The 26,639-nt window shown below is 38.8% G+C and overlaps 2 protein-coding genes across 11 annotated transcripts in view; one reads left to right on the forward strand and one right to left on the reverse strand.

The window, feature by feature from the left end:
• PGS1 (phosphatidylglycerophosphate synthase 1) overlaps positions 1–20,337 on the forward strand; it is an 88,131-nt gene extending 67,794 nt beyond the window's left edge. For 3 of the 10 annotated variants that reach the window (XM_074260270.1, XM_074260269.1, XM_074260268.1), the window contains 3 exons: positions 9,606–9,754; positions 15,048–15,190; positions 19,630–20,337. In XM_074260270.1, the coding sequence (XP_074116371.1) occupies positions 9,606–9,754; positions 15,048–15,167 (269 nt within the window). In that variant the 3' untranslated portion in view covers positions 15,168–15,190; positions 19,630–20,337. Of the gene's footprint in view, positions 1–9,605; positions 9,755–15,047; positions 15,195–19,540 lie in introns of all 10 variants that reach the window. The other 7 variants (XM_074260273.1, XM_074260272.1, XM_074260271.1 and 4 more) reach the window with 7 other exon arrangements.
• The window catches only part of DNAH17 (dynein axonemal heavy chain 17), a 288,979-nt gene continuing 281,562 nt past the window's right edge, over positions 19,223–26,639 (reverse strand). Inside the window, exons 76-81 of the mRNA XM_074260267.1 lie at positions 24,050–24,229; positions 23,475–23,657; positions 22,729–22,911; positions 22,097–22,240; positions 21,242–21,467; positions 19,223–19,722 (exon numbers count right to left, since the gene is read on the reverse strand). Coding sequence (XP_074116368.1) covers positions 19,475–19,722; positions 21,242–21,467; positions 22,097–22,240; positions 22,729–22,911; positions 23,475–23,657; positions 24,050–24,229 — 1,164 coding nt within the window. The 3' untranslated portion in view covers positions 19,223–19,474. The remainder of the gene's footprint in view (positions 19,723–21,241; positions 21,468–22,096; positions 22,241–22,728; positions 22,912–23,474; positions 23,658–24,049; positions 24,230–26,639) is intronic.

The following is a 26,639-nucleotide window of genomic DNA, read 5'->3' on the forward strand; positions in this document are numbered from 1 at the left end:
TTTAATTGTCCATGTCCCAGACCTTGGGAGAGCATCCCAGGTATTCCTTAGTGAGTGACCAGATCTGTATAGGACTAGGGACACTTGGGTTTTCTGTGAGTTTTCTCAGGGAAGGAAGGAGCCTTCAGAGAAAGGGTTATTAATCTTGTGGCATATTTGTAAAAGAAAGTTTAGGTTTGGTGGTATTGAGAACAAAAAAAGAGAGAATCAGGGGAAAGTAAGTAAATTTTAGTACCCATTATTTCTGCAGCTATTAGAATTGATGTGTGGAGAGATGCATGTTAAGTTATATGCACACATATATGCTGCCTGGTGTAACTTCCAGACTAGCTCTCTGGAGGACCTTGGGATCAGCCTGAGTCTTTGGTCTTAGTGGAGGAGTGAAGGAGGCAGGAGAGCTACTATGTGTCTGGTTAAAGTTGTAGTTTGGAATCTGGAGTCTGTCGTGTTGTATCTGTGGCTGGGATCCTTCCCAGTTGTCCTAGCCCTTAAATACGATTACATCACTACAGCACACTAAGCATGTGCTGCAACCATTGTTACCATATTAAGTACTAAGTATATGCTTAACTATAAGTACCTTGCTGACTTAGATTTAAGTACACCTTTTCAGAGTTCTGGCCCTCTACAGCATGAGGTACAGCCCCCCCATGCTGTAGAGGGCCAGAACTCTTGTCCTCTTAGCTTTCCCAGGCCCCCCAACTCAACCAACCTGTTGAGAGGTTTCCCCAGCAATCACTTCTGACTATACTGATGGATTGTTTTTCTGAAACTGCTCTGATAAACTCTGTGACTCTATATTTCCAGTTGGAATCGAAACACCTGACTGGCTTTTCCAGTGTCTCACCTTTTCCCGGACTAATGTGCTCCTGCCACTCCCTCTCCCCCACAGGAGGCGAGGCCCCAATGCCTAGGGAGACTTGAATGTTTTTGCAGCTGAGTTGGAGGTGGGGTGTGTGTGCGTGTATGGTGGATAAAGAGGAAAGACAGAGGGCACAGCTGTGTGCTCTGCTCCCAATATAAGGGACTTATGAGTATAACTGAACCTCACTCTGGAACTTAGAAACTGAGTTGGGGATGGAGATTTATTGCATGTAATGATGAAAATGTATCAAGAATCTCTTTAAATCCCTGACCACAGCCAATCTGAGGTAACAATTTAACTCAGCACCCACCCACACCCCTCCCTACACCCACAACCTCCCATTAAAGGATAGGTTGATGGATGATTTTTATTTCATTTTGGTGAATAAGCAGCTTTGTCTAACGGGTTGTGTGGAACAGAAAAGAATGTGTATATTCTTGAAACTTTTATCTCGGTGATTCCTTTGTCCATACCATTGTTTGGGATAAACCCAGCACAAACCCCCTGGGGGAAAAAAGTGAGCAGGACATAATTAGTGTTCTTGTCCCCTCTATTTAGATATGTTTGCTATTCAGCCTGTCACTGGCACCAGATACTTCCTGCCTTTGGTACTTTTTTTTTTTTTTCCTCCCACAGTTTTCCCCATCTCAGTGAACATACATTTGGAAATGCCTCATGCCCTCTGTTAAACCCAATAAATGATATTAAAAGGAAACGGAAAATAATTCATAACCATGGGAAAATTTGCCAAATAATTGAAAACCAAAACATATTGAAATGACTTAATTGTTACATTGTTCATAAGAATAAATAAAAATTTTTAGAACTATGGTAAAATCCAACGCCATTTCAACTTTGAAAAAATAAGTTGTGGGGCAGCTAGGTGGCGCAGTGGATAGAGCACCAACCTTGAATTCAGGAGGACCCGAGTTCAAATCTGGTCTCAGACACTTGACACTTCCTAGCTGTGTGACCCTGGGCAAGTCACTTAACCCCAGTCTCCAAAAAAAAAAAAAAAATCATGTTGCTAGAAGTTATTTGTGTTTTGCTAGAACTTGAGTATTATATTACATGAAAGTTTTTGTTAATAGTATTTGGAATAGTTATTGATAAATTGAGCATCGGTTCATGTAATCAGTTTATGTAATACAGAAATTTCGGAGACATTTTATACAACTTGATTTTCTTTTTTAAAAATCAGGATGATGAGAAACTCATTATTTAAAGAAACTTTCTAGTGAATTTTATAAGTCAGAAAAACTTTGTGATATAATTTATCCATATTCTAAGTTTAGATTTGGCTTTTCATTTTCATTTGCCAGGTTAAGTAAAACATCTCAACATAGCTATACCATAAACATTGAACAATGTGGTCTTCTGGAATTCAGTTCAACAAATATTTAATTGATCATTTAAGTGATAGTGCTAAGATTAGAAAGATCAAAAAATGTTGGAAATAGCCCATACTCTCAAGGAACATTTTTGTGAAAGGACATTAGACTCTCGAAGGCTAGGGACCTAGGTTCTCCATGCTAGTTTGGCCAAGACTAGCTATATGATTTGCAATAATGCATTTTTCCCTTATGGATTCAGGTTCCCCTTTTTTGCATATTGGGATTGTCACATTTTCTTCCTATCCCACAGGGATCCAGGATAAACTTCTTTGACCTTAATAACCTGGTTACACCCTGCCTTGATAACCTTTTTATTTAATACTTTCCCTTCCTGGATCCTGCCAAATTGACCATACTGTTCCATCTCCTTGCCTTGGTCAGACTATCTCCCCATCCTGGGCTGCACAGCGCCCTTCTTCATCTTACTCCTGCTATTTAGCTTCTTTTAGATATCAGCCATCAGAGACCACCATACTCAAGTCTCCTTTTCCCTCAGTTGCTTTTGTCCCTTCCTTCCCTTTTACTTTATTGATTTTTGCCTATGTGTACATGTTGTCTCCCTTCATCAGGTGTAAATTATATGAGCCTAGACAGTCTCCTCTTTGGCTTCGTATCTCTGATATCTAGGACAGTGTCTTGCCATTTTATAGGTACTTAATAAATATTATTGCCAGACTGGTCAAGTGAAATAATACATACAAAAGTGTTTTGGAAGAATAAGACATGTTGTACCATTCAAGAATAGTCTTCATAATAAGCTGAATATTTCACTTTTATGGCACTTTCAAGTGATGGTTTGGGGTAACAGGGATTTTTCTTTCATTTTACCGATTCAAAACTGAAGCACAGAGAGGAAGTGACTTGTTTTAGGTTATTCACCCGCTAGCAGTAGAACAGGGAATTATACCCAACTCTGGCCTCTTATTTTAGTACTTTCCTCCCCAGATATTTCTGTTGCTGGTCTTCAGGATGTTTCAGGATCAAAAAAGGTAACTCTGAAGTATGAGGTCTTTCCCTGTCTTAATCCTGGCCTCTAGGAGAGGGTCTGATCTCAGGAGGGGCTTTGAGATTGGGAAGGGAGGATAGAAGCTTCTGTTAGGCAACTGGCAGATCTGATTCACAGTTTGTCAGTTTCCTGTTGCTTAGTTCTAAATTTCTTGTGAATCTGTCAGGACAGAGGAAGGGTCTCTGGATGTTAGATTCAGCTAGGAAGGGGAAAATGATTTAGTGAGGAGTATATTAACTCCTGACCCAGGGAGGAGAAAGCATGTTAGAGCATCTTTGGAGGTGGATTAATTAGCAATAGCTAACATTTATTGTTTGCCACTATACTAACTAGACATGATTCTCCAAAAAAAAAAAAAAAAAAAAAAAAAAAAAGGAATAAAAGCATAAAAGTTGTGAATCCTAGTTTCTCTTGCATTTTACTATGCCTTTTTGAAGCTATTACTATTGGGGTTTTTTGGGGGAGTTTTTTTTTCCCCTTTTGGTTAAGAACAGGAAATACTACTTTGGGGCAAATTTCAGGCTCATAGTGCTGGAACCCAGCCCAGTCCTGCCTGGACACCCCACCCCAATCCTGAAAGACAGCAGCCTTCCCACCCCCTTTCAGGGTTGAATGTTAGTAAAGTGGCCACACCTGTAATTCATGTTTGAGGTGCAGGGCTCAGCTTCCAGGTAGATAAAATTTTCAAAATGAAGGCATGTAGAAATTAACCAAAGGCTCTATTGATTAGAGTTGAACTTTACTGAGGTACACTTCTTTTAAGCTGTAATAAATTTGTTGGTATTAGTAACTGTGAGACCCTCTGTAGTAGGAGGGTATTGAGAATTCTGCTTTGTTTTGGGCTAGGGAAATTTTGCTTGTGAGACTTCTTTACTCCTTCCTCCCTCATTTCTTCCTTCTTCCCTCCCTCCCTTATTCTTTCCTTCCTTCCTTCCTCCCTCATTCCCTCCTTCTTTACCTTCCTACCTAGCTACCTACCACCTTCTGGCCAGGCAGCTTGGAACAGTACCTGAAGAGTTCTAATTAACAGAATTTAGGCAAGGCAATTTAGTTTGGTTGGGCTAAATGTATATGTGGTTTCTCCTCACCCGAGTGCTGGGATAGGTATGCTGGGTAGATATTATACACAATAGAAACGGCATTCTTTTCCCTAGAAAAGATGTTGACATTCTTGACTTCCAGGTTTCTGTTACCCATAATTTCTTAAGGACTGACAAACTTCTCTGGAGCCTGGTTTGTCACTAAAATAGATGTATTCTTAAAACTCTGAAGCTTTCACAACAAAGTTCTATGTCAGAGCTTCAGAAAAAGCAATAGGGGAGGGACCACTCCTTTGTGGCCTTTCCTTCACTGCTAGCACCTCTTCTAGTTGGGTCTGTGGGCATCACCAGGCCAATTTGGGTATTTTGGCCTATAGGAGATTTCTCCCCATTATTTTTTGTCTTCTCTTACCTTCTACAGTCTCCTAAAGACGTTTTTTATTTCAACTTGGAGGTGTTCTTTCCTTCTCTTCTCCTCCCCCTATCCTTCTTACTCCTTAGACAATAGTCTTTCAATCTCCAAGATTAAGGGATTGTAAAGATGTCAGTGATAGGTGATGATTCCAGCAGATCAGGGACCTGAGATAAGATAGGAATCTGGGGGAGACCTATTCTAGGAAGGCCACATGGTTATGATTTTATGGCATTTACTTTGGGCAGGTGATTCAGAAGCTCCACTATCCTACTCTTGTCAGTGAATCTTTAGCTGTAATTTGGGTCTGAGCCCCTGGCCTCTGAGATGAGATTTAGGGAACTAGTCCCTACGCTTTAAGAGTATGAGGCTACTTATTTGAAATTTAAAAAGTCTGAAACCTCTTCCCCTCTTGTCCCCATGATATAAATTGTACTCTGGATTTAAAAAAAAAAAAATTCTTCCCTTTCATCTCAAAACCCATTAACATTATACCTCATCTTCTCTCCCACAAACTCAGACAATGATGGGTGGCTTTTTTCTTTTACACGGTCATCCTGTCCATCTACTCAATGATCTTGATCCCATCTCCTTTCAGCTTCTCCAAAAATTTGAAACTCAATCACCCTTTCTCTTTAATTTTCAACTTTCGTCTAAATTTAAATCTACCACTGCCAGATATGTCTATCTCCCCCATCCTTTAATTAAAAAAAAAAAAAAGTCAACTCAAAACCTTTACTCATCCCTATCATACTTTCAAGGTATCATTCTCTGTTCTGGCTGCTAGGAAAAACTGTCTCCATTCACTGCCCTCACTTCCTCTCCTTTCACTTCCTCTTCAACTTTTCCAGTCTAGCTTACTGCTTCATAACTTGACTAAAACTGCTTCTTTCAAAGTTACCTTTAATCTCTTAATCGCCAAATCTTAGTGTTTGCATCCTCATCTCTCTCAAACTCCATTGCATTTGACATTGGCTACTTTTTCCTCTTGGAAAATCCTTTTTTGGATTTTTGAGACTCTTGGTTCTACCTAAATTCTTTTCAGTTTCTCTTTATCTAGATAAGAGCTTTTAATTGAATTTGATGACCTTTTCAATGTGATTGGTTTCCTTCTAATATAATGTATTATTTTTTTCATTTGAAATTATTCCAAGGAGTTCCAAAGAGGGTCCAGAATACAAAAAAGGACAAAAATGCTTTTTCTAGAATCAAATATATAAACTCTTTTTAGCTTTTAGCCTTTCACAACTTTGTCCTAATCTTTCTATTTGCCTTGCACTTTATTCTCTTTACCACACCGATCTTTTCTTCACAAATGTACACTCTCACTCCTCTTTTCAAGAAACAGTTGGACCATCTTTTACATGAAGTCTTTACTAATGTCAAAGTGCCTTGTATTTATTAATAAGTTGAACCAGTACATACATTTTTCCGTAGGGGCTACCAGGAGTTAGAATGTAAAAGTGCTTGATCTGGAGTCAGGAAAACCTGAGTTCAAATTTTGTATCAGTCTCTTAACTGAATAATTTGTGGCAAGTCATTAAGGAAAAGTGTGCCTCAGATTATCTATCTGAAGTGGGGCTAATAATAACTACAACTTCCAAAGTAGCTGTATCAAATGAGATCATGTAAAGTGCTTTGCAAATCTTAAATGCTGCTTATTTATTTATTTATTTTTTATCATCTTTATCTCCATATTAGAATATAAGCTCCTTGTGAGTAAGTATTTTTCATTCATTGTATTTATCTCTGGTGCAGCATGGAGCAATAGATCCTTAATAGGTTTTTGTAGACTGATTGAAATAGAACAGCTCTTGTATCCTTCATTCAAATCTCCTAATTAAGCATTAAGAATTTTTGAACTAGTACTCAGATTGGTGCTTGATAGTCAGGATTTTTATTTTATTTTGGAAATGGTGATAATTTTGCATTTGGTTTGAATTCATAATTTCGTTATCACTGATATTTTGCAAAAAGAAGCACTATTTCTATTGAAAGTTGTTTTTTATCTTTTTTGTGTAATACAGAAGTAGATAAAGTGGGAGTAAGTAATGAAGTGATCTTTATATTGAAAAAATATGAATCCATAATCTTTGCCAACATTTTTAGTTATTGCCATGAGTAGTCCAAAAAAGAAAGGGGGAGAGTGGAACTTGGTAAGGTCTGCTAGGCAAGAACACTTCAGATATACTGTAAGCTGTCTTCCCAGTCTTGATTCATTGACTATATATTTTGACTAATTCGAGACACCCCTGTGAAGGATGTATTTAGATCAAATTTTAAAAGGCAGAATGTGTCTCAAGCACTTTATTTGTGCTATAGGGTTGTTTGAAAGATAAATACAAGTTTATAGCATTGTAAATTGGTTCTACTTGGATTCCTTTCAGTAGTGCAGTGAAAATCCTTACTTTGAGGGGACTAGAAGACTAGGAAGATGAGGAAATGTGAGAGTGTGAATTTAAGAAAAACAGTGACAGTGTGAAATTTTAAGAAAACAAACCAAAAAACCCAATGATTTTCAAAGTAAGACTGATAATACCAATAGTAGTAGGGCTGAAAGCTTCTGCTTTGACCTATAAGGGTAATATAGACATAGGTTCCTATAACCTCACTTTACCCAGCTAGAGTCTTCTTCTTGTGGAGAAGAAGCCTTTGTTCATATTGGCCCAGCAGGAACCGTGGCACCCAGAGACCATAGATTTTCTGTGAAGAGCACAAAAGAATTCACTATTTGGTCCTGTACTACTGATATTCATCATAGGCTGTGAGCACACAGAATTGTGTCCTAATGGTCAGAGACATTAAAGATATTTCCCACCTCTCTTCTGTTTCCCCTCAGCCCCGTGTTGGGGATGGGGGGTAGTAGCTGAAATGAAGTCAGAACAACTCACTGTGGTTGACTCTGAGCATGTTTTCTCACTTGAATAGGTCCAGCAGATAGGGTGACCCAGGCAATTGACTGGCTTTGATGTGGCATATAGTAGGGGAGGAGGAAAGTGCATTACAGGAATAGGAGGCAGACTGACAATCTGTTTTAGCCAAGGTGTTCTCAGAAATATTCTTCTGAATTAGAATTAGGAAATGGGCTTCTGTTTTAGGATCTCAGGGTTGCATACCATTGATTCATACATCACCATGTATATCTATGGGTTGGGTAAAAGTTTAGCATAGTCATAGAACAGATTGATAATTTTGGGAATGTGAGAGTATATAGTAGGGTCCATAGTAGAATAAAGTGAATCCAAGAGAAGCAAAGGGAATGAGCCCAGTTAGATGTGTTGCTAGAATAGGCCTGCTGGGAAGATAATGGTGTGCAATTGCAGGATGGGAAAAGAAGTCTAGTCCTGTCTCCTTATATTAAGGAAAACGATTGGAGTTCCAAATATTCCTAGAAACCTGAAGATTTTGGGATACTGATTAACTCATGGGATAAATGACCCATATAGGAGTTGCCAACAAATGCAAAGGTGATTCAGTGGGATGCTTGGGGTAAGATACCAAAGAGCAGAGAGGTCTGGCATCTGGTCATGATTTTAGGAAAGCTGAGACCACACATATTCAGTGAATATAAATTTCCTTATGATATAATTCTGCAATAGTAATTTCCCAGAGTTGTAGAGAGAAGAAAATGTGCATTACTCCTGGGGGATGCCCATATTTCACCATTCTTATTCTATGACTATATTGTAGTGAACTACTACTAGTAAACTACTAGTTTAAATGGGGCAGAAAATTTTTTGTTTTCTTGAGCCCAAATAGAAAGGTCTTACCCTCTCAAAGAGTTCTCCAGTGCTTCCCTCCTCTCACCAGTGTTTTGGAGTTTTTGGTTTTAAAATTTTCAAATTTTTTTTCTCCCTCTATTCCCTCTCCTATTCATTGAGAAGGGAAAAAAAACCCATTATACATTTCCACATCAGCCAAGGCCAGTGTTAATGAGTATTTCCTTGACTTAATTAGGTACCTGTGAAGGCTTTGTAGATATTTTGTCCTGACAGAACAGAGATGGAAGTGAGTATTTGGCATATTAACTTGTCTTTGATAGAGTATAACAGTTTAACTAGTTCTGTGGAGGAATAGATGGTGGGATTTAGTTGGACCTGATCTGTTCCATCTATAAAAAAATATATCATTATTTGTGCCTTCTGTTTGGTAGAGTGAATTGCTGAACCCACCCCATTCTGATAGCTATGTGTATCTTATTGCCAGGAAGCAGTTAGCTGTGCAGTGAGACTTTTCCTTTCACTTACAATTCTTAGGAAGGACTCACTAGCCTCCCGTTAAAAATGGGGCTCTTAAATTTCAGCTTAGAAGCATAATCAGGTCAGGATGTGGTAGCCAAGTCAAAGGCAATGCAAAAGATTGAGGAAATTGAAATTCTCTGAGGAGGAAAAAACTGGCTGGCCGTGATGGTCGACAGAAGAACATTTGTATCTATACAGATACTTTGTAAAAGTTCTAAACAAAACGCCAAAAATGCCAATTCCTAGTCATTCTATTTAGTGCTTGAGCAAGAGGGCCAAAGCTGCTAAGTGTAGCAGTTCATTCTGGGAAACAGTTGGGTAGTGCTGAATAGGGTAAGGTCTTGACCATTGGTGTATCTGAAGGTTATGCTGAGCCTTCGTGAATGCCCCCAGCCTGTTGCAAGTATGGCAGGTACAGCTAGGGATAACATAGAACCAGAGGCTCTGCTCATGATGGTGAAAGAGCTGGTGGGGAGGAGAATAGCATTCCTGTTTCAACCTTCCTGTTCCTCCAATCATAACCATTTCATTTCCAATAAAACTGCAGTGGTTGGATGCATTTATTTTAAGTTGAAACAATACTTGGAGAGGATTTCAGCAGATTCTTTGCTCATCTCCTCTGTCTGCACGTTTCCTTTTCCCTGCAGGCCTGTGGCTGTACCTGGCAGGGAGCAGTCTGCCCTGTCTCACGTTGATTGGCTCTCCTAATTTTGGATACAGGTCAGTTCATCGGGACCTGGAGGCTCAGATTGCAATTGTGACAGAGAACCGAGCTCTGCAGCAGCAGCTCCACCAGGTGGGTTGGGGAATATATAGTGGGGAGTTTTTGAGATTAGTGTGCCATTGTGACCCACAATGATAAACTAAAACTCAAGAAGGTAGTTGAATTCAAGTTCCTCCTGAGGACTGCTTCCTGCTGGGAAGCCTAGATCAGAGTGGGAAAAGAAATTTGATTTTTTTCCCCAGTGAGTGGATCCTCCTTTTATGGGAATGGTTGGTCCCTGTAGACAAAGCCCAGAGGAACCTTTCTGAGAATCATTTCTTGACTCTCCTGTGGCCACAGTTCTAGCACAGCCAAGTCTATTTTCCCTGGTGAGAACAGCTGCCTGGCAGCTTAGTCCTTCTTGAGTAGAATTAGAACCATTCTAAGAGAGCCAGAAATTGCTTAGATCTTTTACTTCTTCAATATAAACTCCTAGGCAGGGTTCAGTCATTTCAGGAAAGTATTTTACAGAAGAGAGGCAAGTTACTTGGGAATAGAGTTGTCCAAAAAATATGTGAAAAAGAGAGAAGAAAAATGAGAAAAAGAGTTCAAAAAAGCCAGAAATTTTAACTAAATTAACATGTTAACATTAATTAACATTAACATTTAACTGACTAAACATCAGTTAAAAGGAGACTAATTATGGAAACCTGAAAAGGACAGTAAAGAGGTAAAAACAACCATTTTCCACGAGACTAATACCAGTCATGTTGTAGTATCCAGTATGAGACACCATTAATCACTTCAAATAGTAACACTGTGTATTGTGATCTAGAAATCTAGAAGATAGTAATAGCCTGGAAAGAGAAAATGTTTATCCATCATTCACCTGGGACTGTATTCAAACGTCATTTAGTGATGGTATTTGTGCTGAATTTAGACTTGTCAGTTTAATAGTTTCATTTGCCTTGTAAAGTGATGTGGAAGTAATAAGATTGGCTGTCTTTATTTTAAATTATGGTCAAGTGGGTTTTCGGAAGAAATCTCACATATCCTTTGTATCAGTTTTCCCCACAGCCAGAAAAGCCATGGAGGAAACTTCTCCAGAGAGCTAAGCCTCTCAACAACTTTCTTCAAGTCACATGGCAAGTTGGTGTAGACTCCCTCTGCCTTGCTAACTGTGGGTGGATGGCTACCTCTTCCCAAATCATTTAAAGTTTACAAGCAGTTTTCTCACAGTTGCTTCATAGAATAGCATGAATAGGTCTACATGAAAGCTATATAGATCTAGATACTAGTAGGTCACCTTTGAACAGGAGGCCTATGTCATGACCCCAGTGATTCCAGTAACCCTTTTGAGGCTTTGCTTTATTGCTTCCTTTCCCCTCTTGCCAGTCATACACACACACACACACACACACACACACACACACACACACACACACACACACACACAACTTCTACTCTGTTGTGTCAGTGTTCATAAACTTCAGCTGTTGACTTCATTTTTTTGGACTTTTGCTCCCAGATGTTCGGGAACTGCTATTGTGAAATTGTTTGCCCCTTTGTTGTTGTACAGGGAAATGAATTGCCTTGTTTCTCTGGGCCCTTCCTCTCTGGACTTTGATAATCCTGATAGTTGTGTGGGGAGGTGCAATTAGAAACGGTTTATTAGCTGTTCACATTTTACAATACATATAATAGAGAATGACTGAGGTGTTCACAGAAGCAGAAAAATTGAATAGTGAAGACAAACCAGAGTAGAGAGATTAGTTCTATCCAGTACAGCTGACCAAGTATAGCTGGCCCAATACAGCTTTGGTTAATGTGACTGTGAACCTAAAACTCTCTATGAATCCAGTTTTCATGAATCCAGTTTTCATGGGTTCTTGCTTCCAGGTTAGCAAGACAGCCTTAAGTCAACAAAATTGCATTTTAACAACTAACATTAGGTGCCCTAGTCTTGGAAAGAGAGTCCTTTCGGACTTCTACCCTGGATCCCTTTTTATGTCTTTCAGAGTGTTGCTTCTGGGTTTCAACTGAATGACAATGAATAAATATTGATCATGCTAAACTCCTTGTTTCTTGAATGAGGGGTTCATAGCAAGGGACTAAACCCATATAATCCTAGCTTTTGGGGAAAATTGGGATACTTTTCCTTATCAAAAATACAAGGGACATTTGAGGTTTGCAGGAAGGTGATAATTCATCTTTTCTCCCAATACCTCCATGTCCTCTCCTCTTTCGAAGTCTAAATTTTTTATGTGTTTTTGGAATTGTAAAACTCATTTCTAATAAATTTGCATGAATTTCACCATGCATAGGTGTAATGACACTCATGAATCACATGTGAGATAGAGGTCACAGCATTCTTCAAAGTATGCTAGGTGCTTCTACTTAAAACTGTTACCCTCTCTCCCCTCACCCCTAACATGTATCTATACAAATCCTATAAATGCAGCCACTCAAGAATTTTTGAACTCAATTATTGGCATCCTGTGCCATTCAGGGAAAGACTGGAACTCTTATATTGAACTCAGCAGGGGATGGAGGGAAGTATTTATATATAGGAAGCAAAGGCCCTTCCTTGCATTTGGTGCATAAATTAGAAGTGGAAAACTTCCTGGTATTGTTTAGGACACACATCTCCCACTTGTGACCCAAGAAATGCTCTCCTCAATGGCATTGTAACCTTTGTCAGCTGACTTCCTCTTGCATCTGTATTGTGGAGCCTGTGAGGAAATTCAAGTGTTTCTGGTAATTTAATTGAAATCTTGGCTGCTTATTCATTTTGAAAGCATAAAGCTGGAGCCCAGTCTGTGGAGAGCTCTTCAAACCAGCCCCTTGAGACTAGAGCTGGATTCTGTGTCATCATTCCTAGCCAGGGATTTGGATCCTGGGAGCAACACAATTAGAAGGCAGGATTATTGCATCCTTTTGTGACATAGAGCTGAAGTAGGGTCCCTCTGTTAATCTGAAACCTTCTCACATAGTCCTGGGGTAACAAACTGTCTTTATGCTCAAGGAAAAAGGTCAAAAAGGGTATATAATAGATTAATAAAAAGAGGAAATTAGATTTAGTCACTGTCAAATTCTTATCCTAAAAGTAGGGGGAAAAGTAAGTATAGCCAAATTTTACAGGAGTCATGGATTTTTGTGGCTAGAGTTCTCAATCCTGTATTTCATATTAGGTTGCTAGTCTTCTGATCTAGAAAAAACAGCTATCCACTCTTCCCTAGATGACTAGATACTCATTTTCATGAGTGTTTCTGTGCCACACTGGGTCATGTAAAGTTACAGGTTTGGTACTAGAGAAGGACAAATAATGTTAAAGAAACTGGAAAAATAGTATTTTTGTATGTGTAGCATTTGGATTTTTTTTGGGGGGAAATGGTATTGTATATGGGATCTAAAGTTACAAACCATACTCGTAGATAAAAGTGAAGTAACTTTTATCTATGAATATGGTCATTCTTTTTTTTTTTTTTATGGAACATTCACCCAGTCAAAACTCTCACACTCTTCATTGAAATACCATCCAGGCCTTTCCTAGACTACCCTGGACTGCCTTGGAATGTCACCAGAATGCTCTGTCAATGATAGGCAATAGGATAATAAAACTCCCAGAGTCCATTCACATGAAAGGGAAAAGAGAAGGGAGAGTCATTCAGATTTCATTTTTCCTTGGGGTTTGTGGTCTCCAAAGCTTCCTTGGCCTCTGTCACTAAAAAAATCCCCCGGGCTGCCTCCTTGGCCCCTGAAGCTACCATGGCCTCCACTGCTGATCCCTGGCTTCCAAATCCACCAGGCTTGGCCCTGTTCAGGGTTACTTTGTTTCCATTGATGTCACCTTTCTCTGTGGTCTGTCTTTGATGTCTTCCTCTGAGTTGCCAAAGTCCACAAAACTCTGAAGGCTCTGTGGACACCACAAACTGATACAAATCTTTAAAAATTTCTTCCATCATGTCTTTGGGCTTTTAATGCATGAGATTTTATAGGACTGATTTCTTGGAACTGCGTTCAGCCATTTGGTCTCTTTAACTCTATCTGGACGGCTCTGTCTTCATTCTCTATTACAAAAACCCGTGGGAAGAATCTTCCATAGTGACAAATTCAATTTAAGGTTAGCCTTGGTTATTCAGGGATGAACTGATGGATGTTACCTTCTCAGGCACTTCTCTGTAGTGCTCTAGAGGACATTCAGCATGGTGGTCTCGGAGTCTGCTGACTTGTTCTTGTTCTACCCCAGGAGTTATTCTTTTCACTTCTAGAGTTCTCTTGTCTTTGGCTTTTCTTCCCTATTAAGTCCAGAATGAGCACTTGGCCATCAATTTCAGTGCCCTGCTTCTCTTCCAAGGCCTTGAACACATCTGTATCCATCTTAAATTCAATGTAGGCAATTCCTTTGGGAGTCCCATTCTTGGTGCAGATCATTTGCATCTTCAAACAAGATATTTTATGTGGCAGATTCTTGGTCAAGAGCATCCTTGCATCTTGGTCTTTATTGTTCCCTTTTGTTTTTTCCAGTTTAGTTTCAGAGCCATTGTTGAATTCCAGAGCCCCCATTTCCATGTCTTCAGTTGAGTCAAATTCCAAATTGGCCAACTTACTGGTGGTGCCAGTATACAATACCAATGATAGGTCTTTTTTTTTTTTTTTTGCAAAGAAGTCTGTGATAGATTCAGCTTTGAGGTTTATGTTGCTAGGGAAGAAAGTGAAATTTTTGGATTCTTCAATGTCCACATGTTTCTTGCCTTTAGAGACCTTCTTTTTGCCCATTTTCTCTTTCTTGGTGTTTTTCTGGGCTCTTCTTCCTTCTCATTTTCCTCTCTATCATCTACTTCTTCCTCATCTTCATTGTCTTCCTTTTTTCCCCATCTTTCCCAGCAGAAACTTTCTTTTGAATGTGTGGTATACATAGCTTCTTTGGAGTGATGTCATCTTCATCTCTCCTATCTATTTTTGTCCTGGAAACTCTTAGTCCTTTTGTGGAATCCTTAACACTGTGGAATTCCTCACCAACCCCAGGTACCTTGAAAAGGGCTTGCCTTGAAGTTATCACTGTGACAGGCAACTACAGTACACTGGCCCCAAATATAAAGCTCAACTACCTTGAAGGTAAAGATGATTTTTATATTAAAAAAAAAAAACAAACAAAACTTTTAAACTTAGAAATTGTAGCCCTTCAGTTGTACTTTGCTCTGTCCTGCTCTCAATCATAATTGGAATTTTGAGTCACCATCCTGAAGGTTCCATGTTGAACACTTTTGTTTGTTATTTAAGAAAATTCTTTGGTTGTAGGCTACTCTTACTTGGTTTGGTGCTAGATAAAACTTGACTAATTTTTTTTTTTTTTTTTTTTTTAAATTTTTAAAAATTTCCTTAGGAACAAGAGCAGCTTTACCGAAGGTCAGGTTTGGTGTCAGCAGCCACTTTTGAGCAGCCAAGTCGGTATGTCAAGCTGTGGGTGAAGATGGTGACTCCTCTGATTAAGAACTTCTTCTGAGTACAGAACCTTATGACCATTTGGTAGGTGAGATTTCTGCCCTTCTCGACTGAATCTCACTATTGTTTTGATCATTTCAAGTTGAGGCAGAGGTTAGCTCAGTACAATTCACTCAGAGACCTGAAATCTTTTTCTTCATTGGATGAATCTAAAACAGTATTGAAGAAATGATGAATTTTTTAAACACCGTTTTCATCTTCCAACTAAGTTTTTTTTATAGCATATAGTAAGTACTTAATAAATGCTCAGTGCATTCTCGCTACAGATTTCCTGTGCTAGAAGGAAAGGATCAAAACCATTAAGGCGGTAAAAAGATAATTTGAACTTTTCATCTTCTGACACTGCAAGAAAGAACAACCCTGGCCTATTGCCACAGTTGGCTGTAACTAATAGCTTGTGAGCCAAAGGCATCAGATTCTGGAGTAGCTTTTTTGCTGACGTCTTATTGTTGTTCATGTAACTTAAAGCTAAGGAGAAGAGATGTTCTAGATTTGGATCAGTTAGCTAATAGTAGTATCCAAAATAAGTGATCTTTGAGTAAGGGACTCTTCTCTCTTTGATACCCAGCTGTTATTCATACAGAACTTGACAAGAATAATACCTCTAGGTTTCTTAATCTGATCTTTGACTTGAACTTTCAAGATGGGTTCCAGAAAGAACAACTGTCTGTTGCTAGAGGACTAGCTATATTGTCCTTTGTCCCTCTAGATGTAGCTGTTTATTCTAGTATCCAGTGGTTTTGCTTTTTTACTTTGGAATTTCCCAGTGATAAAATTATTTTACCAACCATACAGATTTGGTATATTAAGTATATGGCGCCTTTGACAACCAGCAACTATCCCAGAGCAGTTATTCACCATTTGTCAGGGGTAAGCTTCAAAGTAGTTATTAAATTGTCTTGTAAAACGATGAGACTGGAGAAACCAAAAGAATGTACAGAGCCAGCAAGGGCTGTGGATAGAAACTTGGATAAACAAGTTTAGCATTCCTTTATATTATGTGGGACCAATGTAAACAGTCTTGTGACATAGCTACAGCTTAAGAAATCAGCAGTTCTGGCTCCATGTTCTGATTTCATTCGTTTTTTTCCTGTGATAATTCAAATTACCATTCTGGAGGTGTCCTCATCAAGAAAACTAGGATAGTAACTCCTCTTTCTTTATACTACAAAAATTAGAAATGGGCACTTAAAAATCAGTCACAGAAAAGCAAATTCTCAGTCATTGAAGTAGTTTTAAGTTGCAGAACAGTTTCCTTTTTAATCCTGGTTTTATCTTGGATACTTGATCTCAGACTTAGAAGCTTAATCATCCTTTGAAACATTTGGAGATAGTTTGGTCAGCTCTTTGGCCTTGGTGGGTGGGATAGCTCCCTTGCTTTGCCTAGGTAAATGCAAAAAAAGACTAGACACCAGAAGGTAGGGTACAAATTACTCCTTCCATTCTCAGCATAAACCTTAAGTTTCAGATTTGATAAGGGAGGTCAGAGGCCACTAAATTCAATTTGAACTTTTTCTGGAAGACTTTACATTAGTTTTCATGGCAGTCCATTCCAATTTTAGAAGGGCCTGATTGTTATAAGATGTTTTGTTTTACAAAGCCTAAATCTTTTCCTTTGCAATCTGTATTGTTTATTCCTCTTTTTGTCTTTTAAGGCCAAGGCAGAACAAGTGTCACTCTTTTAAAGACAGCAAATACTGTAAGACAGCTGTTGTCTACCCTGAATCTTCTGTTCTTCAGCTTTAAACACATCTAGTACCTTCTGTGTCATGAATTTCAGATCCTTGACCATCTTGGTTACCTTCCATTTAATCACCATAAATTCAAGACTGATTAAGACATTCCATGATCTGGCCATGGCAAGGTACAACAGGACTATCATTTTTTGTGGATGTCATGACCTTCCTATTCTTCCTTTCTGTAATAATAGAGGTAGTAAAAGCTGACACTAACCTAAAAGTTTTGCGGAGTGCTCTGCATAGTGGATATCATTACCCTCATTTTACAGATGGACTAAGTAAGTTCCAAGGTAGGATTTAAACCCACCCATCTTTTTAAGTCGAAAGCATTAGCTACTTAGGTCTGGCCACTAAATATATAGGATATGTAGGCTTCACCATAGCTGTGTGTAAGTTGTCTAGCTTGGCATGAAGGGTCTCTGTATCCTTCCATTTTAGTAAATTATTCCATGTTTAGAGTTTCTCATACCACTTACATTTAAGATAGTTTTAAGTACTTGAGTATTTGAGAGTATTTAGAGGAAAAATTGATTTGTCATATGATAAATATCCACAGAAGTCTTAATATTTTTTTTTCTTAATATACATTGTTTTATGAATCATGTTGGGAGAGAAAAATCAGAGCAAAGGAGGAAAAACCATGGGGGAAGAGAAAAAGGCAGAGAAAAGTAAACTTTGAACATGATTTATGTTCAATCTCCTTAGTTCTTTTTCTGGATATAGAGGATGTTTTCTGTCCAAAGTGTATTGGAATTACTTTGAATCACTGAACCACTCGTTCTTCATATTTGATATAAAACATTCTTGCTGTTATTTTTAAGTCTTATCTCACATTTGCCCCAAGTCTCAATATACATGTTACTTGAAGATCACACTTTTCATTCATGACCTGAAAATTTTCTTTAGGTATTTTTTAGCTCTTCTCTTGGACCTACCTTGTTCTTAAAGCTTTCCCATCTACTTCTTCCTGCTTTACCTTTTAAAGCTAGCTTTTCATAGTCAGATCTCTACTCAATCGCATGCAATTCTATTGAAATTGTCTTGGATCAACAACATATTGCTGAGAGAGCTAAATATAAGTCATAGCTGATTATCACATAATCTTGGGCAGCATTACTTCTGATTATAAATGGCCTGAGACTCATGTAGGACTCCCCTCTCCCTCCCTAACCCAGAAGCTGAAGAGACTAACAGCTACACCTTTAGCTGGCTAGTGAGAAATGGCGATACCTCTCCCCATTCAACTTGTATTCATAAAATTGCTTTCCACAGTGCTTTAGCAATAATTTACTTTCCTCAGATTGATCATCTATTACAGTTGCATCATTTTAAAGAAAAATAAACTTAGATCAGCTAATTAATGGATTTAGAATCCTAGGCCTCAAGTCTGAATCCATCATCCCATCCCCACCTTCCAACTGGACATGTGTTAATGCTTATCTAATCATTTAAAAAAAAAAAAATCCTTATGTGAGTTTTTTGAAGGAGATGGTACTTGAACCAAGCCTTAAAAAATTGAAGAGGTGTAGAGAGAGGTAAGAGAAGTTCCTTAGACATTAGGAAAATATGTGTGAAAATGAGATGAAACATTGTGTATAGAGAGATACAGGTGGGCTGGGTTGGTTTGGCAGGAGAAAAGTATGAGAGGAGTGTTGTTATTGGGCCTAGGAAGTACTGGTTAAAGCAGATTGTGAAAGGCTTTAAAATGCCAAGTGGGGGGGCGGAGTCTTTATTTTTTAACCTTGAGGCAGTGAAAAACCACTAAATCTTGTTTGAGCAGAGAAGTGATGAGGCCTGTACTTTAGGATTATCAACTTGGTAGCTTTCTTGGAATAGCATTGTAGTCAAAAAGGCAGAGAAGTAATGTTATATATAGCAGTTTTATTAAAAATGGTAAATGCAAGACTTAAGAAAAGTTTTTGTATTTTAACCACAAAGTTTGCCTGGCCCCAAATGGTGTCTCCAAATGGAATGATAGAAAGGCTGGGCTCTTCTTCAACACTTAACAAACCTAGGGATTTGGCATAGTAGGACTGGCTGGTGCCAGAAGACCTGCTTGCTTTTTACTGCTTGAGTTATGATCCATCTAAATAGGAAGTGACCAGAGGAAGTATGACTGCTAAGCCTCATCCCTGACAGATAATGGCAGCCAGAGAGAGAGGTATTTAGACTTTTGGGAAGTCAAGACCATATTGTTGGTTCTGTTTTCCTTGAGTGCTGGGAATTGGTCCTCTGACTCTAAAGAGCCTATTTCTGGTGGCTTTCAGGGCTTGAGCTGAGGTTAAAATAAAAGTAAATAAGACGATTATGACAAATTGGTATTAATATTTTAATCTGATACCTTTCTTCCCCCAGTTAGTCCGGATGTTCTTTGCCAAGAAACAACTTGATTATTTGAAAAGAAAATAAAAAGCAAAACCCCAAAACCCCATATGAGCCCTGTTTAAAAAAAAAAAAAAAAATACAAACTGTGAGGCTGAGTTTCTGAGTTTCTAATTTGGAGTTGTGGTTAGGCCATTAATCTGGCATAGGGGATCTTGGGTGGCAGATGTAGAATCCAGAGAGAAAGTTAAACCTGTAAGAGCAATGCAACAGCTGCTAGAATCCACTTAGCTGCTTTTTCTTTGGTCTTCAGGTTAAAAGTCCAGACATAAGTGGGTCCACGGATTCGGGTTTTGTAGACAGGACATTCATATATGTTCTTGGTGTCCATACGGTCTACAGGAATGGCTTTGATGAAGACGACGGGCATGGGTGGTGTTAACTCCTTCAGCCGAGCTTCTGCAATGACTCCAGTTTGGGTGTCCCAGCGAGCCCCTGCAATCAACAATATGGTTCAGCCCAGAGCCTGTGTGAAGGCTGCTATTTCTCATTTGGTGTGCTGGCAGTATTGTAAGTCAGGGAAGGGGGAGAAAGGGAGAGGCCCTGTCTTTGCCCCTTCCTGCCCTCGGAGAAGTGCTTATGGGACACAAGTCTTGGCTCCTGAAGAGTAGAGGCTTTTTGCCAGGGCCTGAACTGTCACAGAAATAGCTAAAAATGGAATTTGCTAAAAATAGGGTTTCATAGGGGTAATTACGTGCACGTTACAACTGACTCGGTTAACCCACTATGCACTCAGGAATTACTTTACACAAAACCTTCAGATGAATGAAGTTCCCTTGAGTTTCATCGTTTAAAATTGGTATTTCCAGAGCCTGATCCCTCAGCCTTCTATTTGCTGTGGCAAGAAATCACAGCTCTAGCAGAGAGACCAACCTTCATACCTATATTTTATACAGACATACATGTCTGTCTTGTGTGTGTATGTATTCATAAATATGTATTAAAGGTACTTGCTTTTAACCAAACCATTATTTCTACTCATCCTATTTAATGATGTTTTTATTTTCTGCCTGAAATTCCAAAATAAATACTGACAAGTAACGGTTGCAATTGTGCCTTCTTTCTTCAATGATATGGGAAATGGGGAGCCTTCTCTCTTCTTTTTGGCATTAGATATTCTCCCAGATTTAAGGGATAAAATCAGTCATTCATCAGTTGGTGGGAGGGACAGAAGAGGATGTGGGCATATTTGTAGAATTTTTGAAATTCAGCTTAATGAACTCAGGCTTGCACTCAACCAACCTCCTTCTCCTCCCCAAATGCCTTTTTTGAGAAAGAAACTTGATCATAGCCTTCAACCTCTTGGTTTCCCATATGTATGGATAACTTCCTGGGACTTAATCTTAGAAGGGAAGGGCAGGTATTCTGAATGTTTTACTTTATCAGGTCATTTCCCCTGATACAGAAGGGTTACAGGAAAGTAGTCATCAATTGAAAGTGACCAAAAACTGCTTTTCAAAAGGTTTTAAACCATTCTTATAAAAGATTTTAAACTTTTCTTATAAAAGGGCTGCATTTTGCAAGAGGCAATATGGTATAATGGCTAGAGAACTAGCCTTAGAAAAACTTGGTTCAAATGTTGTTACACAGGACAAGTCACTTAGAACTCACAGGGAGGGGGACCTGAGAGAAGTTGCTAATTGATATATGTATTAGTACATCTATACATACAAGCTTCCTGAACTATTGAAATACCAAGTGTCTTTCAAAAAATAAATTAATTTTAAACCCAAACCAATCGGAATAGTTTCTCTCTGCAATCCTGTTTGTTGGGATGTATTCTCAGAATCATCATTTTCCTTGTCCTTCCAGCTCCAGGCCATGACTCAGGTCACATCTACTAAAAGTGTCTTACTGTTCTCAGACCCCAGCTTTACATACAATTCCTTGCTGAAAGCTTTGTGACATGTTTGAATTGTAGAACTCTCAAAGTTTTGTTAAGTTGCCTTTTTACCTTCCATAAAGAGGCCATATACATAGGCCCCCTCCCTTGGAGGGGCGGTCATATCGTCCTTGGCTTTCTTGGTCACTTCTACAGCAAGGCACATCTTATCTAGAGGCCACTCGTTTTTCCTGGCCATGGATTGCATGATAGCAGTGAGGAAGGACTGAGGATTAAAGAAGCCAGCCAACCACACTGTTGTGGGCAGGGCAAAATCTGTTGTCCAGGCTTCGAGTTCCTGGAAGGAAACATGGAGGGAGACTTGTGAATAAGCAGTCCTTGTCCTCTCGCTAAGCAGAGGTAATGCTAGAATGCTTCCTTCCCTTGCCTGTCAAGCCAGCGAGCAGACAGGGCTTTACAAAGCAATCAATGAAGCTTCGCTGCTTTCCTATGTATGACGTAAGTTTGTTGTTTGGCTCCATTTTAAATGAGGGAACGGGAAGAGAAGGGTCAAGAAGGGACTCATTTAAAATTGAAGCTTAATTAGATTAGATGTTCCAACCCAAGACACTAAAGTCATCCTGCTTAGTGCAGCAGAGGACTTGATCCTGCATACACTTCATTTTGTGTCTACCCTTGCTCACATTGGGAGTATCTCTAAATTTTCAAGTTGGTGAAAACTATTCTCCCTTCATACTTTTTTTTTTTTTTTTTTTTTTAACAGGAAATGCTTTCATAGTTACAGGAAGCCTTGAGGGTTATAGGCCAGGCCTTTCCTGCCGTGTAATGACAACTAGTTTTTGAGACTTTGGAGGGAAATCATTTCTCAAGCCTTCTCCTAGTGGACCTAGGAGTTGGAGATCCCTCCCTTTAGAGATCCTTGGTCTTGGGCCAAGCATAAAAGCCAGAAAAGAAGAAACTACTCACTCTGATCCGAAGAATGAGGTCAGCATACCAAGCTGCCAGACCCATCATGGAGGGGTAGGCCCGAGTTACCCATGCATCAGGCACATTGTCATAAAACAGTGCATTGGAAAGATCTTCCATGTCTGTTGTGATGGTTAATTCCCCCTGGAACACAAAACCCAAGTAGAGATGGGCCGATATTAGCTCATCATCATGTGTACTGCAAATGGGACAGGTGGCTAACTTGTCATTTAAGTTGGCTCAAGTGTGCATGGCCTGATTTTTCTGATCACAGAGATCAATATGAAAAATAGTGTGAGCCTGCTAAAGACCTAGATACTAGATGCACATGTTACTGTTCCAGAAATGGAGGGAAGGGAATAAGCATTTGCATAGCAAATACTATGTGTGGCTGACTGCACATATGGTAATAGTATAAAAGGAACCCCAGAATGCCTGAAAGATCTACATATGGCGGGCTTCAGTTTTTCTTACTCAATTCCATAGTATTTAGGATATAGTTTCATACAGATAACACTGTATTATGTGAGGGAACATGGGGATTTTGTTTGTTTGGCAGTGCAGGGAGCTATGCCCACTGTGGGTGATCTTTTCTCTAAACCAGATTTTCATTTACATTTGATATTTTTCACCTTTAATCCCAGATTCAGCTCCTTCAATGAACGACGCATTTCATTAGTCAGAATGTTCATTCTTTCACATTCTTGAAAGGCGACTACTACATAAGGTGTCTTTTCAGCTGCCTTTGACATAATTTCAGTCATGTTAAATGTCTCCGGGAGCTTATCAAGAATTTCATCTAGTACAGCTTTGACCTGCAAAATCCCAATATATTCCCATTACTTATCACTAGGCTAGAAGGTCTTTGTTTTGTAGTATTATAGTTGTGGAAGTAAAAAAAAAAAAAAAAAAAAATTTTTTTTCATGTCTTGCTATGTGTAAGGTCAGTGTTCCTGACCAAAATATCCATAAATCAGAGCTTCTGAAGGAAACAAGGAGAGGATAGTCTGGCTGCCACCAGAAAATGATTTAATTCTTTAGGGTTCAATTGAAATAGGTTGACGTTGTCCCTGCTTTTTTGTAATATTTAGGGTTTAAGAGCTTTCAGCAGAAGTCATGAAAAGTTATCTTTTAATAAATAAAAAAAACAACATGCAAATATGTCTCAGTCCTGATTCTTCATTACCAAGGATTTCTAGATGTTGCCAAGGTTTTCTCACTTATATAGCATGATGTGAGAGACCAAGAAGGAAGAGTTGTATAGCAACCAGCTAAAAACATTGGGCTTTTTATAATCTGAGGACTGAGAGATCAAAAGTTTCCCATTTGTCCTTTTCTCTCAGTCTGTGTCTGAAATATTTAATTAAAATTTTCCTGCCTTTTCCTCTCGAGATACTCCTGTTCCTGCTCCTGAGTCAGATTCTTTGGGCTGCATTTCCAGAACAGTTCGGAATAGCTTCTCAGAGGTGACTGTCAAGAAACCAATTTCTGCATTGGGGTGCAGACCATATAAATAGGGACTTTCAGGTGGCAAGTTGTCATCTATGTATTCATGGTAACCCTGGGTGGGGAAAATAGAACCCAATAATAGGATTTAAGAAAGAATGCATCTGAAACCAAGATGATACTGCTAGACAATGTGTCCCTCATGCTTACTAAATGGTTTTATATCTGATCTTCCCAAACTCCACTTCCAACCTCTTCACCAATCCCAAATCCTCATGCTATTTATGGTTACTCCCACTTCCTCCCCACTACAAGTAGAAAATTTCCTCTTATTGTATTTCAAATCTCAAGTTATTTTAGTTGCCTTGGTTTTTTACTCAATTATTGATAATCCATTTATATTGAAAGGCTCCTATCAAAGAGCCCAAGGGAGGGCATTAACCTTTTCTGCTACTATATTGCTAATGTTTAATTTGTTAGCCATTCTTGAGGGGCATGGTTACTCACTTTGTAATCTAAGTTGGGAGGGATCTGAAATCCAGGGGCCAAGAGCAACTCTCCTTCCAGCATCTCTGTTCGAATGTATTCTCCCAGGTATGTCCGACAGAGTCGGCGGTCCCAGTCATCTGTGATGTGGCCTCCATACATAATTTCCCCAAAAAGGTAGCGTAGATCATCCCATGGCACCTTAGGAGAGGCACAGAGAGGTCAGAACAAGAATTTTCATTTTTTTTCTACATATTATATTTAATTTTCTTTATAATTGATGCTTGTTGATTGTGCCATCTTTATTCTCATGACCTTTCACTTTCTTTTAAAGTTGTCATTGCTTTTTCCTTTTCCTGTTCTATTTTATCAGCACACAGACTCACTGCTTGCTTGATTTTCTTTTTTCCCCCCTAAATTAGATTTTTTTTGGGGTGCATACTATCCTCCCATTGACCTCAAAGTTGCTATTTTCCCTATATCAAGCCAATTCTGTACTTAGCTCAAATGCCTAAGCAATGAAGGATTCCTAAACAAAAACATACATATTAGGTCATCAATCTCCTACCTCTGCTATGAGAGATCTACCGTCATTGATTTGGCTTTATGAGATAGGGAAGATTCTGATTATCTTTCCTGATCACGGTTTATTCCCCAGTGTGTCTCAGCTCCAAAGGTAAGTTCAATGCCAGGAAATAGTTCAATAGTGAGAAAGTGTGATTGCTTTACTAGAAGAAACAGTCAATCCCTGTGGGGAACTTTTAGAAGAATTTATTTTCATAGGATCAGAGATATAAAGCTAAAAGGGACCTTAGGATACTTTCTTTTTAAAGATGAGTAAACTGAGGCATAGGTGGTGATACTGGGCCAGTGATAAAACAGCATCCTTCTTCCCCTCAAATCATACATGAGGATCCCTGTGATTTGCCTGACTCAGAAAACTATGTATTAATATTATGTATGTTCTACTGTATTTTTTTATTTTGTTAAATATTTCCCAATTTCACTTAATTTGGTTCAAAGTGAAATGCAGGACCAAATGTTTGATATTTCTGCTCTAATGTTACACAGCTAATAAGTGGCAGAGCTGGAATTAAATATAGTTCCCTCCACTAAATCCAGGCTTTATTTCACATGATTTTTTTCCCCGAGTAGATTGTAAACCCTTTTGAGGGCAGAGATCTTGATGTAACTTTCTATCTACCCTGGTACTCAAGCTTACATAAGGTAATTATTAAGTGTTTGTTAAATTTGTTTTGTTTAGTGTCCTGAGCAGAAAGGAGGAGAAGCAGCATCAGACTGAGCATGGAAGTCTGGTAAAGCCAGTACTCAGATTGTGCTTTGTCACCTGAATGTCCTGCATCCAATATCCTCAAGTAATGATCAGAGCTCAAACCAGAAAGGAAATTCAAATGGAGAGGTGAACCAGTTAAGGATTAAGCATTGAACATAGCAGGAAAAAGAAAAAGTAATTTTTAATACGGGTTTGATGACCAGTCTAGGGCCTGCTTCCTTTGGCTTTCTGTGTAATGGTTACCTGATTTTTATACCTCAAAGTGGGGGAGAGGAAGAAGTTCATAGTAAGAGAGGGGAATGCTTGTAAATGGCTTTTAATTAAAAAAAATATTTACTGAAAAGAAAACTGCTAAACAGTTGCAAATCTTTTCTTCTAACTAAGAGATGATTCTAAGTTTTTGGCAGAAATTTCAACTAGAATCTTGTTATATGTACAATGAGACCTACCTTTCCTCTGGAATAGTTTTTCCAGGACTCCTAAATGCTTTTTTAGAGAAGACAGGTGAATATTCAGCCTCAGACAAAAGTCACTTAATTTCCTCATCTGTAAGATGAGGATAAAACCTTCCAGGGTGGCTATACGGCTAAAACGAGGGATTTGTAAAACTCAAGTTACTGTATTAATATTAGTTATTATTATTATAATAATCCATTTCTTCCCATTAAAATCCTCATGGGCAGACTATTTCAACAAAAAGAGAAAGAAAACAAGACGTCTGATTTTTGGCTCAATTTGTGTGTGTGTGTGTGTGTGTGTGTGTGTGTGTGTGTGTGTGTGTGTGTGTGTGTGTGAAGGTATTGTCATAAGATTTCTTTTCCCTGGTAATGTTAATGTGAGTACACTAGAGCTTTATGAAGATCTATAGCCAACTCTAGATTGGGATTAAGGAATGATTGTAATTCAGAATGTGTAATTCTTACACATCATAAGTGATTTATCTACCTTACCTTACCCAGTAACTTGATTTTTTAGTCCCAGATAAGATGTTAAGTGTTTCAATCTTTTCTTCTTGCCTTTGCACACCCCCTAGTGGAGCCTTCGATCATATACGCTTGATATTGCCACCATCTATCCTTACTGCGAGAAAGTTAGTAAACTTGAGAGTTAAGCAGGGCTGAGTCAGAGGTGGCCTCTCTTCCCTACTCTTCCATTTCAAATGAGGCATTAGATTTAAAATCTCAACCTTGAGACCTCCTCAGCGATAGAGATTCTAAAATGCAAATTTGTGTGAGGATGCAGGCCTAACTTTGTTTGAAACAGACTAGCTCTTAAAGCATTGCCCTGCAGTATAACTTCAGCCATCAATGAATTTCT

This window comes from Sminthopsis crassicaudata, chromosome 4, assembly GCF_048593235.1.
Source record: "Sminthopsis crassicaudata isolate SCR6 chromosome 4, ASM4859323v1, whole genome shotgun sequence".
NCBI lineage: Eukaryota > Metazoa > Chordata > Mammalia > Dasyuromorphia > Dasyuridae > Sminthopsis > Sminthopsis crassicaudata.